We start from the raw sequence: 16,284 nt of genomic DNA on the forward strand, positions 1-16,284 counted from the left end.
GAAGAGACACAACATGGTATATTTCCCGCCTCATAACATCTGTGAGAGCTAATTCAACATGTCATAAAATATGTATGAGAGAACAACAAAACACTAGACTTGGTTGAGGTATTTATCTGACAAAATTATTTGGCAAAAAAGGCAAACTACAATTAAATGAATTAAAAAAAATAAACAGGAAAAAGCATACACTGACTACAACATAACTGTTAGTTTCTTTTTTGGCTAAATAATTTCTTTGTATGACAGCCTGGGCAAAAATTATGTCCACACAATTTGGCATCTTTCATCGTGTTAATCAAATAAAACAACTGAAATCCAAACAAAGCATTTGTTATATGCATCATAATATTTGAATAAAGGGTGATGACAATTTTCCTAGGCCGGACATCACTTTTGGCCACTACTGATGTTTACATAATTAGTGTTTAGAAGTATTTTGGTGGATTCTTGTATATTTGTGTGTAAAATAAATGTTTTTCTTATTTGCAGACTTTCGGCATGCTTAATGAAACCTCTGGACCTTTTCAAGGACAGCATAATTTCGTTCTTGTTGTGAGGCATTCTTGTTGTACCTGGTGACAGCATATCCATTGAGCTGGAGGAATTTAAGCAGGTCTTGGGCTTTTTCTCTGTCTCTTGCCTTCTCTTTGGCCGTCAACGTATCATATGGTACCAGCAAAGGATGGGTGCCACCACCTAAACACAAAAAACTGTTTTTCACAATAGTCCACAGGCTGGTATGGTTTATGTTATGAATATTATTTTGGGCAGTAATACAGTGAACAAAATAAACAATCATACCTTTGCCTTGCAGCTCCATCTTCTTCTTGCGGCCCCAGGTGTTATGGTAATTCTCAGCAACCTGTTCTGCCATAGACTGAACAGATGGAAACATGAGGAATGAATCAATCACAAGGGTTTCTGAATGTCTTATATTGAATGAATATAAATAATATACCTGTAGCTCTCTGGACAGGGCCATGCCTGTCAGCTCCACTGGCTGGGGAGAGTATCCCTGGCTGGGATCATAGGTGGCCTGCAGGAGACGGATGTATAGGTATGGTTAATGGGCTCATCAAACATGCAATTTCCATCTTTTTTCTTCCATCTCTCTGTTACCTGAGCAGTCTGGGAGATCTTCCTGGTGGTCTTAACCTCAGTTTTCTCAGTCTCTCCATCTCTAGCTTTCTCCAGAGTCCATTCCCACGCCAGCATGGCCTTGATGGACTCTTTAATGGGCCAGCGATAGATCTCCTTATCCTGGAGAGAGAATACGAAAGAAAGGTTGACCTTGATTTTGGACAACCAACTGACAAAACAAAGCAGATAGACGGGTTTTAATAAAGAGAAGATCCATTCAGACCTTCTCTGAGAAAGTCTTGTACGGCCGCAGCATGTGGTGAGTTTTGGCGTTCTCATCTAGGACCTCTCCATAGGTCCAGTTGTTTTGGATCTGGAAGATGGAAACAAAAGGTTAAGAGCCTATTCTCAATCCTACAATGCATTTAGCTATCACAAATAAGCACAAGTGCTGTTACTAACCTTCTCAAAAGCCCATCTATCATGCGTGTGCTCAGCATATTTGTTAATGAAGGCATCAAGTCTCTCAGGAATGATGGTGCTGCAAAGAAACAATAAGAAAACATAATCGTTCAGTTGGTGTTGTTCATTTCAATACAAATCTTTTAATGACTCCATCAAAATAATTTGTTGTGTTGATCAGCTGAGGACAAAAAAAGAGAGAAAAGAGACCTTTTATTTTGGCAGAAAAAAACACTGGGAGGCTTTAAAGGTGCAGTAAGCGATTTCAGAGAAACACTGTTGAAAGTGGATCAGACTGACCAGCATAACAGACTTGTAGCCAATCAGCAGTATGGGGGCGTGTCCGCTCATGATGGGGGAGGAAAGAGAGTGAGCCAATCAGCAGTAGGGGGCGTGTCCACTCATGATTGGAGATGAGAGAGAGTGAGCCAATCAGCAGTAGGGGGCGTGTCCACTCATGATGGGGGAGGAGAGAGAGTGAGCCAATCAGCAGTAGGGGGCGTGTCCACTCATGATGTGTCATAAAAGCATTATTTTGCTTGGCTTCAGCAATGATAAAGTGACATCCACTCTTGCATTGTGTGTTTGTGCATTTTGGGGGCGGAGCGATAAAGAAAGAGGTGTGTTTGTTTTGGTTGATTTCAAATATCAACAGTGTTTCTCAGAAATCCCTTACTGCACCTTTAAAGCTTCTATTTTGTTGACATATTTACAAATGATTCTCATTACATATTTGGGAAGATGGCATGTTGCTGCGTCATGCTGCTTCACTCAACATGCTTGACCAATTATTGGCCAGAAGGCATGTTTTACCATTCCATATAATGAAAGAAAATGGTATGGTTCACGCTATGGTATCCATGCATGGAATACATATATTTAAAATGTAGTACATGTAAATTTAAACACAGCAATTTTTCCCTGACATTTATGAGTCATACTTCAGTTTGAAAAATATGGAAATCTGTGTAAATACAGAAAAATCACAAACCTGAAATATACGCATATGCACATACTGTACAAGTGAACTATAGCTAATTGTTCTCTCACTTGGTTGTCTCCACTGGTTTGGGGTCAAAGTTGCCCTCAGCGTCGACAGATGCTTTCTTCTCAGTCATAGATGAATAGCTAGCATCCACGTAGTCTGGAGGGATGGCACCCGCTATGGCGCAGATGCAGGGCATGGCGATCTTAAACAGCTCTGCATCAAATTTCTACAGAGATGAGATGCCAAGAACTGTAAGTGTTCTTTTTTCAATAAGAATTCATCATTTATATCATGTTTGTTTTTGCCAAACCTTGTGTGCGAGGGACTCAAAGATGCCCCAGAAGAGTTTGCGAGAGAGATGCAACTCCTCCTCTGATGAGACTCCAAAGTTCGCCCATCCATTCGGCAGGCAATAATACTTCCAGCAGCGCTCATAGTGGTTGGTCAACAACTAAAAAGAAACAGGATCAGCTAAAGTACACTGGCACAAAAATATGATGATAAGAAACAAAACAAAACAAAAATCACTCGAACTAATTAAAATAACTATACTTGCATACCTTTAGGGGCATCTTGGCGTACTCGTTTAAGATTGGCACATCAAACACCAGCCTTCTCAACAGATGCTGCAACATGGATGGCCGCAGATACCTAAAATTCACAAATATCAATTTCTTAGCTCCAATACTGTGAGTTGGCATTTCTAGTGCTGATGTCAGTACAGAGTGGATCACTAACTTGACAAGAGACATAAGGCAGTCCTCGATGACGTCCCGCTGGGCCTTGGTAAGTGCACGGCCACGGGACAGCCTGTAGATGGTGTGCAGCATTGAGTCGATCATGATGGCACGGTGGTCAGTGCCAGCGAACAGTGGGGCACACTTAGTGAGCAGAGGCAGCACAGCTGAGCACAGGTAACGGTTCAGAGCCAGAGCCATCTCGGTGGTGCTAAACGCCAACTGGAGGAACATTACAAGTAAAATCACAGTGTTGTTATTATATTACAACTTGCAGCATTTCTGTCACGGCAGACGAGCAAACTACCATAATTTTACAAATACTACTGTTGTTGTGTCACGGAATGTAGTTATTTAGACCTCAAATATGCAACACATATAAATATTGCGCCTATTTGACTATTTGTTTAGACGTTTTCGGTGATGTGAGCTCCAGGCCATCAGCAGCCGTTCAGTGCTCATGTACCCTCAGAGAACAGCTTTATCTCAGCCAGTCCTTCGGGAATTTGCCTCTGGCTCTTATGTCAATGGTGTTCAGGTATAATTCATTTTTGGGTATATCAAGCGGGCAATCTTATTAATCTATAACTTGTTCCAGAGCAAGTCTATTTGGCCAAGGGCAAAGTTAAGTTTCATAACTTTATATTTTTATTAACCGAAATCCTACTATAACTAGCGCTGCTCAATATCAGCACGGCTACTCGTGTGATATTGCTTATATATTATATTATATTATATTGTCACATAATCGTGCTGATAAAAGCTCATGAAGATGAAGAAGAAACAGGATCTTTAATAACAAAACTCAGGAAAATCTCACAGAACATACTTCACACATATTATACCATAGACGAAGACGGATGAACACAGAGGGAGAACTGAAGGTTTAAAGAGTAACTCTCGCCAAAATGCAACCTAGGGTCTTTTTGTTAATCTACCTGAGGCAAACTTTCGTTTAAAAGCATAATTAGAATGGAAACTCCACTTTTAAGTTTGACTGTATTTTCGTTTTCAGTCAAATCGATCTCCGAATGCAACGTAACAGGGAGGAGAGTAAAGATGGAAAGCTCCTAAAGCTTAGTTCCATATAAATTCACGGATAATTAGTTGTTTTGTCGTTAGTGAAAATCAATATTGACCTTGTATTTGAAAAAGGATCCTCAAATAAGAAACAATACTAAAATTCAGAGTCAGTTCATTTGCATTCAGAGATCGACTATTTTTGACTGTCAAAATGTCGGCGGACAGAAACAACAACAGTTCAAAATCTTTCTTTTTAGTAAACTCTGTGTACACAAACAATGTTCTCAATGCTGGAGTTCATGTGTAAAGCCCCTGGTGATACTTCGAGCAAAGTTTCATGTTGTGTCGAGCCTTTTTAGTGTTTTAAAAAATAGTGATTTTGATGCTATCATAGAAGTGCCCCATTCACTCCCATTCAAAAGGCAAATTGACCGAAAAACGAAAATACGGTCAAACTTAAAAGTGGAGTTTCCATTCTAATTATGCTTTCAAAACGAAAGTTTGCCTCGGGTAGATTAACAAAAAGACCCTAGGTTGCATTTTGCTGAGAGTTACCCTTTAAGTACACAGAGCAAACAAAGAAACTAATGAGATAATAAATAGGTGAATAGGATAACAAATAACTAACAATGAAAACAACAGAACAGGGTATACTCATTACATATATTATATTATGAAAGATAAAGATGGTGATGAAATATGATTGACAATATTAAGAGCTCACCGTATCTAGAGAGGCTGCAGCTCTCATATCTGGCAGAAAGCCGACCTCTAGCACATGCAGCAGGAAGTCCTGGTTATCAATGCCGTACACTCTGTCCAGGAAAAGCACCATGGAGGCTTTGTGGTCTGGCACGAAACTCGCTGACATTTTTGGCTCAACGATCTGACCATCTATGAAAAGTATCACAGACAAATCCAGAGATAATTATGCAGAAGTGAGTTTAAAGGAAGCCTGTTTTCACTTCAAAGTAAAAAATGTAAGAAAGACCAAAATGTTGATTTTAAATTTTTTGGTCTTTCTTTCAATAAAATCTTGTGTACCTTTGCCTAAGGTTGGGATCTGAACAGAAAGGCTGATGACTCCCACCAGGTCTTCGATGGGCACGAGAGACCTCAAGATGGCTCTGATTCTCAAAGCTTCACCTTTACCGGCTTGGATCAACTGTGGGTAAAGAACAGGTTGAAAATTGAAGTCCACATGAAATCTGTTGAAATGTGACCTTCATCTTAAACACTACAACTCAAAAGTTTGGGGTCAGTAAGATAAAAAAAAATAAAAATAATAATACTTGTATTCAGCAGTGATTAAATAAATTGATCAAACTGATCACAGTGAGAGTAAATATGTTTATAATGCTACAAAAGATATCTCTTTCAAATAAAAAAGCTGTTTTTTTTACTTTCGATTGATCAAAGAATCCTGAAAAAAAATTTTTTACGGTTTCCACAACAACATTAAGCAGCACAACTGTTTTCAACAGTGAAAATAATTAGAAATGTCTCTTGAGCAGCAAATCAGCATTTAAGAATGATTTCTGAAGGATCATGTGACACTGAAGACTGGAGTAATGATGCTGAAAATTCAGCTTTGATCACAGGAATACATTTCTTTTTAAAATATTTTTAAATAATACAATTTAAATTGTAATAATATTTTACTGTTTTAATGTATTTTTGATCAAAACAAAATGCAGCCTTGGTGAGCAGAAGAGACTTCTTTTTAAAAAACAGTTCAATGATTCCTGTTTTCAAACTTCACATTTGTCATGGACTTCACAGGTAAATTATTAAGTAATACTTACATGCATCTCAGGAGCGCAGCGACCCAGCAAGTCAATAAGGGCACAGTAAAATGACATGATAGCATTTCCAAGATGCACTCTGTTCTCCTCAGGCTGCTCCTCCCCTCCAAACCTGTGAACCAACATACGGGGTAAAAACTATGTATATATATATATATACAGATTTAATGGCAAACTGTTTAAATAAAAAGCGAAATGCAAGCATTCACTCTCACTGAAGCATCTTACATAAAACGTCTGTCCTTTTTAGGAGTTGGCCCATCTCGGGCAGGGTCCTCAGAGATCTTAATGGCCTCCTCGATGGCAGCTAACAGACCCGCACCACCCTCTCCTCTCAGCGCGGGGCCAAAGCACTCAGGCCGACGAATCAACAGACGAACAACCACGTTAGCGTTCTCCTCTACGCTCTCACCTGCAGGGGGAGACAAAAAAACACAACGTTTAATTAAGAATGCCTTAAAACACAGGACTCAGAGTCAGAATTACACTAAACACTGAGCATCACCGTTTACAAACACTGCAAAGCGCAGGAAGTCTAGATATCTCTCTCCTCCACTTGGATTCCATCCTATGTCAGGGTAGCCTTTAGACAGCAGCATGGGGCACATCCGAAGGCCACAGCCAGCCAGATATGTCACCACCTGAGTAGCACAATGAACCAATGAACTTTTATGCAGTGGTACATTATAAATGCCTAACAACACAATATCATAAATACAAAAATGTGTTCTGACTTCTGAGCATTACCATCTCAAGGTCTTGCTCTTGAAGAGCCAGGGCAAGCTCATTGTTGTCAATGCAGGACGCGGCAGCAACATCCAGAGGAGTAGATCCACGCATCCCTAAAAAGACACACACATTTTTAAAAAATCATTAAAAAAAGAGTAATACCAAGGTCTAAATTGTTTTGTTTTATTTTAATATAATTTAGATTAAAACTAACTAGTGTTAAGTGGTTAATTGGAAAAAATCTAATGATTGTCAGCATAGTCCAAATTACATCTATGACTGATGGTATATTTTTACAGGGTCACATACCCTGTTTCTTCTTTGAAAAATGTGTATATGTGGGTTTAAGACATGACTATAAAACACATCAAGTGAATAAGGCTCAACTTTTTCAGCATGGTATGGCTGAAGAACGTCACTAATATATTTGAAGATGTTTCAATTTTGCAATAGATCTCAAATGGAAAAAGTTTCCTTTAATAACGGCACTAATTTGTTTATCAAAAAATATAGTGAAGGGTCAAAGATCACTCAAAGGTTTTTAATTCGTTTGCATACACTGGTTGAGAGTAGACGAAACCAGGCTTCCAGAACAGGCAAAGTATTTGCAGGACAACCTAAAATCCCAAAATCCGTTTTATCCTCATTAAGCTGCAATTTGTCATCCAACTCTTAATATAATTTATGCATTTCAATAAAACACTGCATGAAAGTGGTATCAAGCCTTACTGGAAGGTAAAACAGAATTGTCAGCATAGCAATGATAAGACATGTAGTTCTGAAAAATGAATCACATAAAGGGAAAACAATAAAGGTCCCAAAATGGATCCCTGGGGCACACCACATGAAAGAGGAGCAGATAATGAGGAAAAATTGCCCAAATTTACAGAAAAAGTCAAATTCTCGAGGTAAGAAGCAAACCATAGTAGTGCAGTGCCCTGGATACCTATTTAAGATGTTCAAGAAGAATTATTATGTTATGGTCAATGGTATCAAATGCCGCACTCAGATTCAACAAAGCTAGCACAACACAAGAGCCAGAGCAAGCAAAATATAATTTGTAAAGATATGCTTAAAATATGTAGATGTATGCTGTTTGTTTGATGTGCTGCTACTTTAAATGATTGAATTATTTCTTTTGTCATATATTTTGAATGTGCTTTTACTTCAAATTAACGAAAACACCAAAAGACTATAATGTGGAAGAAGCACGGTTTGGTGATTTAATCTGTGTAATTGTATTCTTGTTATTATCTTTATTGATTTGTACAGCTTTTGTACAGCCTTGTATTGTTGTGTAGAGCCCAGGAACATTAGTAAGGGAGCTACTGGGGATCCAAATAAAGAATACAGAATTTATATATTTTGACAGCTATACTATATTTATTTAAAAATTATAATTTAAGTTTTATCAATTTAGCAAACCAAAATCAAAATCTTTCTATGTACTTTCCAAGGTTTGAAGTATTGTACCTCTGGTTGGAAAACACTACTTTAAAGTGTCACAATACACTAAAGGCATGATCACTCCAACGATAACTATGAACTATACGTTTTAATGATCACTTTAATTCTGTGAGAATAGGGAAGTCCACATCACAGCTATAACGATAACAACACAGAGGTATATCTGTATGATATAATTGGAATCACTGTCAGAATTTTTTTTCCAGCTAATTACTGATAAAAGAAACATTGCCAGCCAATCAGAATCCACCCTATCCATTGTGCATTGGTGTGGACGCTAATATAGTTATAATTTTCATTCTTGGTGTACAATAATAAAAATATGCTATCTGCATCAGATAGGTTTTACAAAGCAACCGACCCAGTCCAATGCCACTGTTCTGCAGCAGGTACGAGAGGTGGTCGAACATGGAGCGCTGGTTCTGACGGCTGATCCTGCAGAAGTAGCACAGGAAGCGACAGCAATTGGTCACCATTTGCGGGAATCGAATTTCCTATGAACAGAGAAAAACATATGTTTGTTTCCCTTTAGTTTCAATTGCAGAGTCGGATCCTTGTCCATGAATTACAGTTTTAAATGTTCAGTACGTGTATAACAAAAACAGGAAAGCACCTTAGAGTCTCCTCCACCTCCCAGCACGTTGACCATGACCTCCATGACCGTCTCATGCATGCCCAGCGCACGCATCAGGTTAGGGTGTTGGTAGAACAACTTGTTGTTCATGATGTTTCTACGAGACAGGAGACAAAATGCATTTGAAATACCATACATGATGTGATTTTTAGCTAAACACAAAGAAGTTCAGGACATGAGAACAAAAGTTTGATCAAAGACACATTAAATTGAGCAAAAGTAACAGTAAAGACATTGACAATGTTACAAAATGCTGTTCTATTGAACTTTCTATTCATTAAAGAATTCCCCAAAAAATGCATCATGGTTTCCATAAACATTTTAAGCAGCACAACTGTTTTCAACATTGATAATATTAGGTAAATGTTTCTTGAGCAGCAAATCAGCATATTTCTAAAGGATCATGTGACACTGAAGACTGGAGTAATGATGCTGGAAATTCAGCTTTGCATCACAAGAATAAATTGCATTTTAAATGATATTATATTTGAAAATAGTTATTTTAATTGTGATAACATTTCACAATTTTTTTGTTTTTACTGTATTTTTCTATCAAATAAATTCAGCCTTGTTGAGCAGAAGAACGTTAAAAAGTTTACCGACCCCAAACTTTTGAACTGTAGGGTACATCAAATGTGACCCTGAACGACAAAACCAGTCACATGGGTAAATTTTATGAAACTGAGATTTATACATCATCTGAAAGCTGAATAAATAAGCTTCCCATTGAGGTTGTTTCCCTATCTTAACAAGCTTCCCAAGCTTGTTAAGATAGGACAATACTTGGTCGAGATACAACTATTTGAAAATCTGGAATCTGAGGGTGCAAAAAATTCAAAACATTGAGAAAATCTCCTTTAAAGTTGTCCATTTATGTTCACGATTGTGCTGCATTCACTCACAAAAATAAATGTTTTATATATTTATGGTAGGAAATTTACAAAATATCTTCATGGAACATGATCTTTACTTAATATCCTAATGATTTTTGGCATAAAAGAAAAATCTATAATTTTGACCCATATAATGTATTGTTGGCTATTGCCACAAATATACCCGTGCGACTTATGACTGGTTTTGTGATCCAGGGTCACAAATATGGATTGAGTTGTCAAGCACTTTATGTACTGTCATTAGAAGTACCCACCCAATGCTCTGGATCATAAGCCTCTCCTCTTCCGGGCCCATCTGGACGATGAGCAGGGAGCGGATCTGACCCAGGCACTCCAGCATGGCCATTGTGTCCTGTATGGACACAGCGTTGATGGCATAGGCTTTTGGCAGGGCGCGGACCAGCTCTCCCAGTGCGTCATACTGCCGGTGGAGAAGACTGAACATGAGCCGCACCAGCTCAGGGTTCTGAATAAAGGACTCCTGAGCCCAGTGGATCATTGTGTGGGATATCAGCTCCTGTAAAGAACCTGAGGAATAGAATGACATCCAGAAACGTTCCTAGTACCATTTTGAACTACGTGAAAAACTAAAATATTGATCTATAGTTGAAGAAAGCGGTGCAACCATGAGATGAGATGAATCTGAACAACCTTCTCAAGATGTTTTACAACATTTACTCACTAGGTTTGGGCTCTTCCTCTGGTTCTGGCTCCTCTTCTTCCTTTTTCTTCCTAAGGTTCTTGACCTTCTCCACCAAACTGAGCAGTCTCCCTCTCAGAGACGCTTCTACCACTTCCTCATCCGCTTCTTCTTCAACGTGGACACCTGAGGTACAAACAAATATGGATAAGAATAATATAGTCCAGATTTTGGTCAGTCAGTAAGTCTAGGTTCGCAATATGGAATTCAAAATGGAATCTGATTGTAAATTATTGACTGTCCACAATGTCGAAACTGTTCAGATCTCATTTGTATGTCCCGTGGCACACTTTCGTTTCCCTCAAAAATTTGCATTGGTTTTCATGCCAGTGAAATTGTGACTTTCTATGCATTCTGGCCGTTTATTTACACAACAATGGTGTTTTGGTGACTTGAGAAACACAAGAAAACGATACTGTTATCATCTCCGTGTAAACTTCACAAACGCAAATCTGTGAAAATGGTGACAGCATGTATTACGTGTTTAGTCTATAGGCATGCTCGTTGGAATGTGCATGTGCTCAGGTGCTTAGTCTTACTTTACAAAGTGACATTGCAACTACTTGTCTGGCATGCATAATACAGCGTTTTCAGTCGTTTTTGTGGATCCGTGTGAACGGGGATCATTTTGCTAACGTCTGTACAGAGGGAAAAAAAAACAACGTCTGACATGTTTACATGCAGGCGTGAGAAAGAGACAAACCAAGTGAAATTCATTTGGATCGGTCAGACTCAAACGGATTTCCAGAAATGTGATTTGAATAGGATTTCGAACCACATATAAATGTAGCTCAAAATGGATTTAATGTGATTTTTTTGCTGTTCACACTTGCTAAATGTCAGCATTTGAACTGACAATCTGAAGGTCTTCTTTATAATGTTTGTGTGTCATCATTTTTTTTTTTTTTATCCTCAGAAGAACTGAATCAGTTTGATCACAAGGTGATTTTGCAACAGCAGATGCTTGGTGTTGTAATGTGGCCGTACAGTAATTTTGTGAGATGTTTTGAACACTGACCGCAGTGATTTAGGAGGTCACTGTGGAAAATCTGGAGGGTTTCCCGCACTTCCTCTGGCACGGGGCAATCCTCATCATCTGGGTTGTGCTTGAAGTTAGTCAACAGGAAAACCTACATATATACTCATAATTAGTGTATAACAGTTAAAATCATATGTGTGTTTTAAAGAAGAGTTTAAAGTAGAAGTGTGTCTTATACTTGTTCCTGAGGAGGAGAGCGGAACTCTCGGGTCCTGCGAGCGGTTTCTGCAGCAGACATACTAAATGCTTTCATTAGAATTTTATATCGTTCACGCTGGTTTGACTGGATCTGAATTACGAAATTATCAGAGAAAGCCAAAATAGCCTCAACTCGGTGTCTGAGCTCACAGTCACAGAAATACTGTAGAAGGGTACACATCTAAAAGAGGGGGAGAGACAGGCAAAGACAGTATTATAAACAGTACAAACAAGAAAAATGTACATAATATACAGATAGACAGATGGATGGATGGATGGATGGATGGATGGATGGATGGAGAGACAGAGACAGACAGACATAGATAGATAGATAGATAGATAGATAGATAGATAGATAGATAGATAGATAGATAGATAGATAGATGGATGGATGGATGGATGGATGGATGGAGAGACAGAGACAGACAGACATAGATAGATAGATAGATGGATAGATGGATGGATGGATGGATGGATGGATGGATGGATGGATGGATGGATGGATGGATAGATAGATAGATAGATAGATAGATAGATAGATAGATAGATAGAGAGAGAGATAGATAGAGAGATAGATAGAGAGACAGACATAGATAGATAGATAGATAGATAGATAGATAGATAGATAGATAGACATAGATAGATAGATAGATAGATAGATGGATGGATGGATGGATGGATGGATGGATGGATAGATAGATAGATAGATAGACATAGATAGATAGACATAGATAGATAGATAGATGGATGGATGGATGGATGGATGGATGGATGGATGGATGGATGGATGGATGGATGGATGGATGGATGGATGGATGGATGGATAGATAGATAGATAGATAGATAGATAGATAGATAGATAGATAGATAGATAGATAGATAATCGCTGATCTCCTCTAAATGTGTTCCTCACAGAATTGACTAATAATCTATAGATTAAATTTACCTGCAGTTTTACAGACTCTGGCAGCTTCATTTGAAGAAGCCCCTCCTCTGGTGCTTCCTCTTCCTCCTCTTTGACCTCTTCTCCTACTTCCTCTGCCTCCTTTTCTTCTTCTGCTTTTTCTCCATCCACCTTCTCTCCCTCCTCATCCGCTGCCTTCTCGACCTCTTCTCCTTCCTCTCCCCCCTCCTTCTTCAGAGCTTTCAGTTCCTCATCCTCCTCCTCCTCTCCAACTCCTTCATCCACAGCTTCCTCCTCCTCTCCTTCAGCCGCTTCTTCTTTCTCCTTCACCTCCTCTCCTTCCTCCTTGGAAGCAGCTTCCTCTCCTGGTTCCTCTGTCTCTCCTGCCTCCTCTTTCTTCCCGAACACACTGGGTTCAATCATCTTGAGAATGTGCTTGACGTCTTCATTGTTGAAGATGCCCATAATGAGGAGGGTGCTGATGAGTTTGAGAATGGGAACGAAGTGGAACTCAACGCTGCCCCCGACAGGATCACGCATGGCCTGGCTGCCATCGAACACGGCTTCGGTAAGCATGCTTAGAGCCTGGGTCTTCAGCTCCTGTAAAAGCAGAAAGAGTGTAGATATTAACAAAGAGATTGTCTATCAACAACTGTAAAATACAATGTTTTATTAGCATTTCTTCATACTATACTGTATCAATAAAATGCTATAACCTCAGGTATTGTTACCACACTGCTGCTATAACTGCGAAATCACCTGCTACTTTTGATTTCCATCACTTGTACTATTATTATTATTGTGTACACTATATGTTCCCTTGACCTCCCCAATCCCCTCTGTCTTTTGGTACTTAATTTTTCTTGTTGGTACATCTTACAGGTGCAAGATTTCTGAGTGAGCAAGAGGGAGATTTGAACAAAGACTGTAGAAAGGGAGATGGCTGAGAGACATTACAAAAGAGAAAATCTCAGAGGAAAATCACAGGCAAAATGATCAGACAATTATGATCAGACAAGAGCTTTAGGATTAGCATTAAATTAGAAAAGCTTTCCAGTGCTGGAGAGACCTAAGCGGGAAGGCCTGAGGTTGCGTTGTTTCTGCTCCATTCATGAGTAACATTGGTTATGCAATGTTTCACAGAACTAAGATATGCTGTTGTTGCAATATTAATTATACAGTTTTGACTGTCATTGTTTGTTGATTTCAAATATCAACAGTTTCTCAGAAATTGCTTACTGCACTTTTAAATTCTAATCTTGTATTATCTATATGTACCAACAATCACTATTGGATTCCATTGTACCTGCAGAGGGATGATGGGGCTTAGGGTGTAGAGATCTGGGTCAGTGCCCACAAAGTTGATGGGGGAGAAGTGCAGCTTGGGTCTGAGGCAGGTTGTGAGACCCACTCCTGGCAGGTCTTGGGCCGTCTCTGCATCTGGGAAAAGCTTAATACTGAGCGTCTCTTCCGTCATGGGAATGATGAACTCGCGGTTGGTTCCCAAGCGGTTGCGTTTGGCTGACTCCAGGTGGATACTGATGAGAAGGTCGTAGTAGCCGCTGCGGAGAGGGCCGGGCAGGTACGTGTTCTCAATAGCGTAGAAGAGCTGGGATTCGTCCACGTGGCTGCAGAGGGCATGGGCCACACGGTTGTTGCCCAACGCACACACGGCACAATAAAGCATCAGAGTGTGATAGTGGAACTTCAGCAAGTCATGCTGCTCAGACAGTTCCAGGACGTCAATACACCTGCAATGAGAGGAACATGTCAACTATCTAGACAAAAAAGATACAAAGGGCCCTATTTTAACGATCTGAAACGCAAGTGTCAAAGCGCAAAGTGCAAGTGACTTTGTGGGCGGGTCTCGGCGCTGTTGCTATTATACCGGCGGGATAAATGACTCTTGCGCCCGGCGCAAATCTAAAATGTGTTGGTCTGAAGTAGCTTCATTATTCATAGGTGTGGTTTGGGCGTAACGTGAAATAAACCAATCAGAGCATCATCTCACATTCCCTTTAAGAGCAGACGCGCTTTTTCCTTGGCGTATTGCTATTATAACGGCGGATTTGCCAGACGCGCGCCAGGAGCGGTTCACAGCCGAGGAGAGCAACGCTCTCGTCACGGCCGTAAAAGAGAGAGAAGTGACATTGGGGATGGAGAAACACACCCAAATAAGCTTCGGTTAAACAGGTATATAATAATGTGGGTAAATGTGTAAGCTAGATGTATGCTTTTATAATAAATTATCTATCTATCTATCTATCTATCTATCGTTTGTAATAATATGATTTGCAAAAATGAAAACTGCTGCTTCTGTGTAGATTAGAGAATCAAAGTGTATGCGCGTTGTGCTCACGCTACATTATGGCCAAGCATGCGCCCTTAAAATAGCATAATGAACAACGCGCAACGCGCCACTGACTTTAGACTAGGTTTTTTCTGGTCAGTGGCGCAATTGTTTTATGGAACAGTAAAATAGCACCAGGGATTGTTTGCGCCGGAACACGCCTCCTTTTTTGCGCTGAACCGCCCAGGGAGCGCAAGTTCATTCCCTAGTTTAGCGACGTGCTTCTGTGGAGGGAAAAGCGTGCTTTGCGCGGGTGCAAAATAGGAATGAAACATGCGTCGGTGTACAAGGTCAATTGCGCTGGGTGCAAGATAGGGCCCAAATACTAGATACTGTAAATGCTGGCTTAAGAAAGCCTGGCCAGAAAGTGTGAACAAGGGGCGTTTCCTTCGAGGAGGCAATAAAACTGGATGAGAAAATAATCTATATTACAAAAATAAAACAACACAAATAATACAAAATGTGACATTAAAAAGTGTAAAAGTCACTCGTTTTTCTAAAGTAACAATGTCCAACTGTGACACCAGCAGGTAAAGTTACAGTGGGACACCACGTCTTCTCGTGCCTCCTCTGAGCCCATTGACTTTTAACAGACCCTCCGTGCGGTGGGTTTAGTGGGGGGTAACTGAGAATGAATGGGGGAAAGTCACGTGAGAGGAGGCAATGCCTCCATCGTGCTATGATTGGATATGATCCGTTATGATTGGATATGATTGGTTTGTGCGATAAAACCAGCCTCTTGTTTTCGTGCGTGCTCTCTAATCGGCCTGAATGAAGACAATGATGCCGTTAATGGGAAGACTAATTCAAAAGTAAGTAAACAACTCATCCACTTAGATTTCACTGCTTCATGTTACGTAAAAATCAAACTTGAAATGGCCTGAAAACATGATGACTGTGGGGTTTTAGAGAGATTTCAGCTTGGGGAAATTAAAAGACTGTCTGTGACCAGTGAGGACAAGCTTGATGACTGCTTAAAATACGGTGACTATTAAATAGAACAGCTGAACATTAGTTCACAAATAATATATATCGTTTAAATTGTTATTAGTTATTATTTTGGAATAAAAGTAAAAATGTGTAAAAACACTAACTTGATGAAATTTGTACTTGGTGTTAATAAATAGAACATTACATAGTATAGAAAACAAAAACAAAATAGAATTGTATTTGGTCTCTCTTTTTTATGTTATGTTAATTTAACCTGGAAAATTAAGTGTAACAGGGACAAAAATGGATATATATATATAAAAGAGGACTTTTCCTCCTCAT

General features: G+C 39.4%; 1 protein-coding gene across 4 annotated transcripts in view; it reads right to left on the bottom strand.

Annotated features, from left to right (window-relative positions):
• The window catches only part of ryr1b (ryanodine receptor 1b (skeletal)), a 120,329-nt gene that overhangs the window by 53,943 nt on the left and 50,102 nt on the right, over nucleotides 1-16,284 (bottom strand). For all 4 annotated transcript variants that reach the window (XM_079873971.1, XM_079873970.1, XM_079873969.1 and 1 more), the window contains exons 35-58: nucleotides 13,969-14,413; nucleotides 12,705-13,262; nucleotides 11,739-11,939; nucleotides 11,540-11,651; nucleotides 10,504-10,647; nucleotides 10,076-10,349; nucleotides 8,908-9,025; nucleotides 8,656-8,788; nucleotides 6,846-6,940; nucleotides 6,604-6,739; nucleotides 6,327-6,510; nucleotides 6,099-6,210; nucleotides 5,338-5,458; nucleotides 5,018-5,187; nucleotides 3,272-3,492; nucleotides 3,094-3,184; nucleotides 2,844-2,984; nucleotides 2,596-2,759; nucleotides 1,546-1,624; nucleotides 1,367-1,456; nucleotides 1,123-1,263; nucleotides 962-1,039; nucleotides 805-880; nucleotides 576-699 (exon numbers count right to left, since the gene is read on the bottom strand). In XM_079873971.1, the coding sequence (XP_079730097.1) occupies nucleotides 576-699; nucleotides 805-880; nucleotides 962-1,039; nucleotides 1,123-1,263; nucleotides 1,367-1,456; nucleotides 1,546-1,624; nucleotides 2,596-2,759; nucleotides 2,844-2,984; nucleotides 3,094-3,184; nucleotides 3,272-3,492; nucleotides 5,018-5,187; nucleotides 5,338-5,458; nucleotides 6,099-6,210; nucleotides 6,327-6,510; nucleotides 6,604-6,739; nucleotides 6,846-6,940; nucleotides 8,656-8,788; nucleotides 8,908-9,025; nucleotides 10,076-10,349; nucleotides 10,504-10,647; nucleotides 11,540-11,651; nucleotides 11,739-11,939; nucleotides 12,705-13,262; nucleotides 13,969-14,413 (4,008 nt within the window). The remainder of the gene's footprint in view (nucleotides 1-575; nucleotides 700-804; nucleotides 881-961; nucleotides 1,040-1,122; nucleotides 1,264-1,366; nucleotides 1,457-1,545; nucleotides 1,625-2,595; nucleotides 2,760-2,843; nucleotides 2,985-3,093; nucleotides 3,185-3,271; nucleotides 3,493-5,017; nucleotides 5,188-5,337; nucleotides 5,459-6,098; nucleotides 6,211-6,326; nucleotides 6,511-6,603; nucleotides 6,740-6,845; nucleotides 6,941-8,655; nucleotides 8,789-8,907; nucleotides 9,026-10,075; nucleotides 10,350-10,503; nucleotides 10,648-11,539; nucleotides 11,652-11,738; nucleotides 11,940-12,704; nucleotides 13,263-13,968; nucleotides 14,414-16,284) is intronic.

Source organism: Squalius cephalus (genome assembly GCF_949319135.1).
Source record: "Squalius cephalus genome assembly, chromosome: 6".
NCBI lineage: Eukaryota > Metazoa > Chordata > Actinopteri > Cypriniformes > Leuciscidae > Squalius > Squalius cephalus.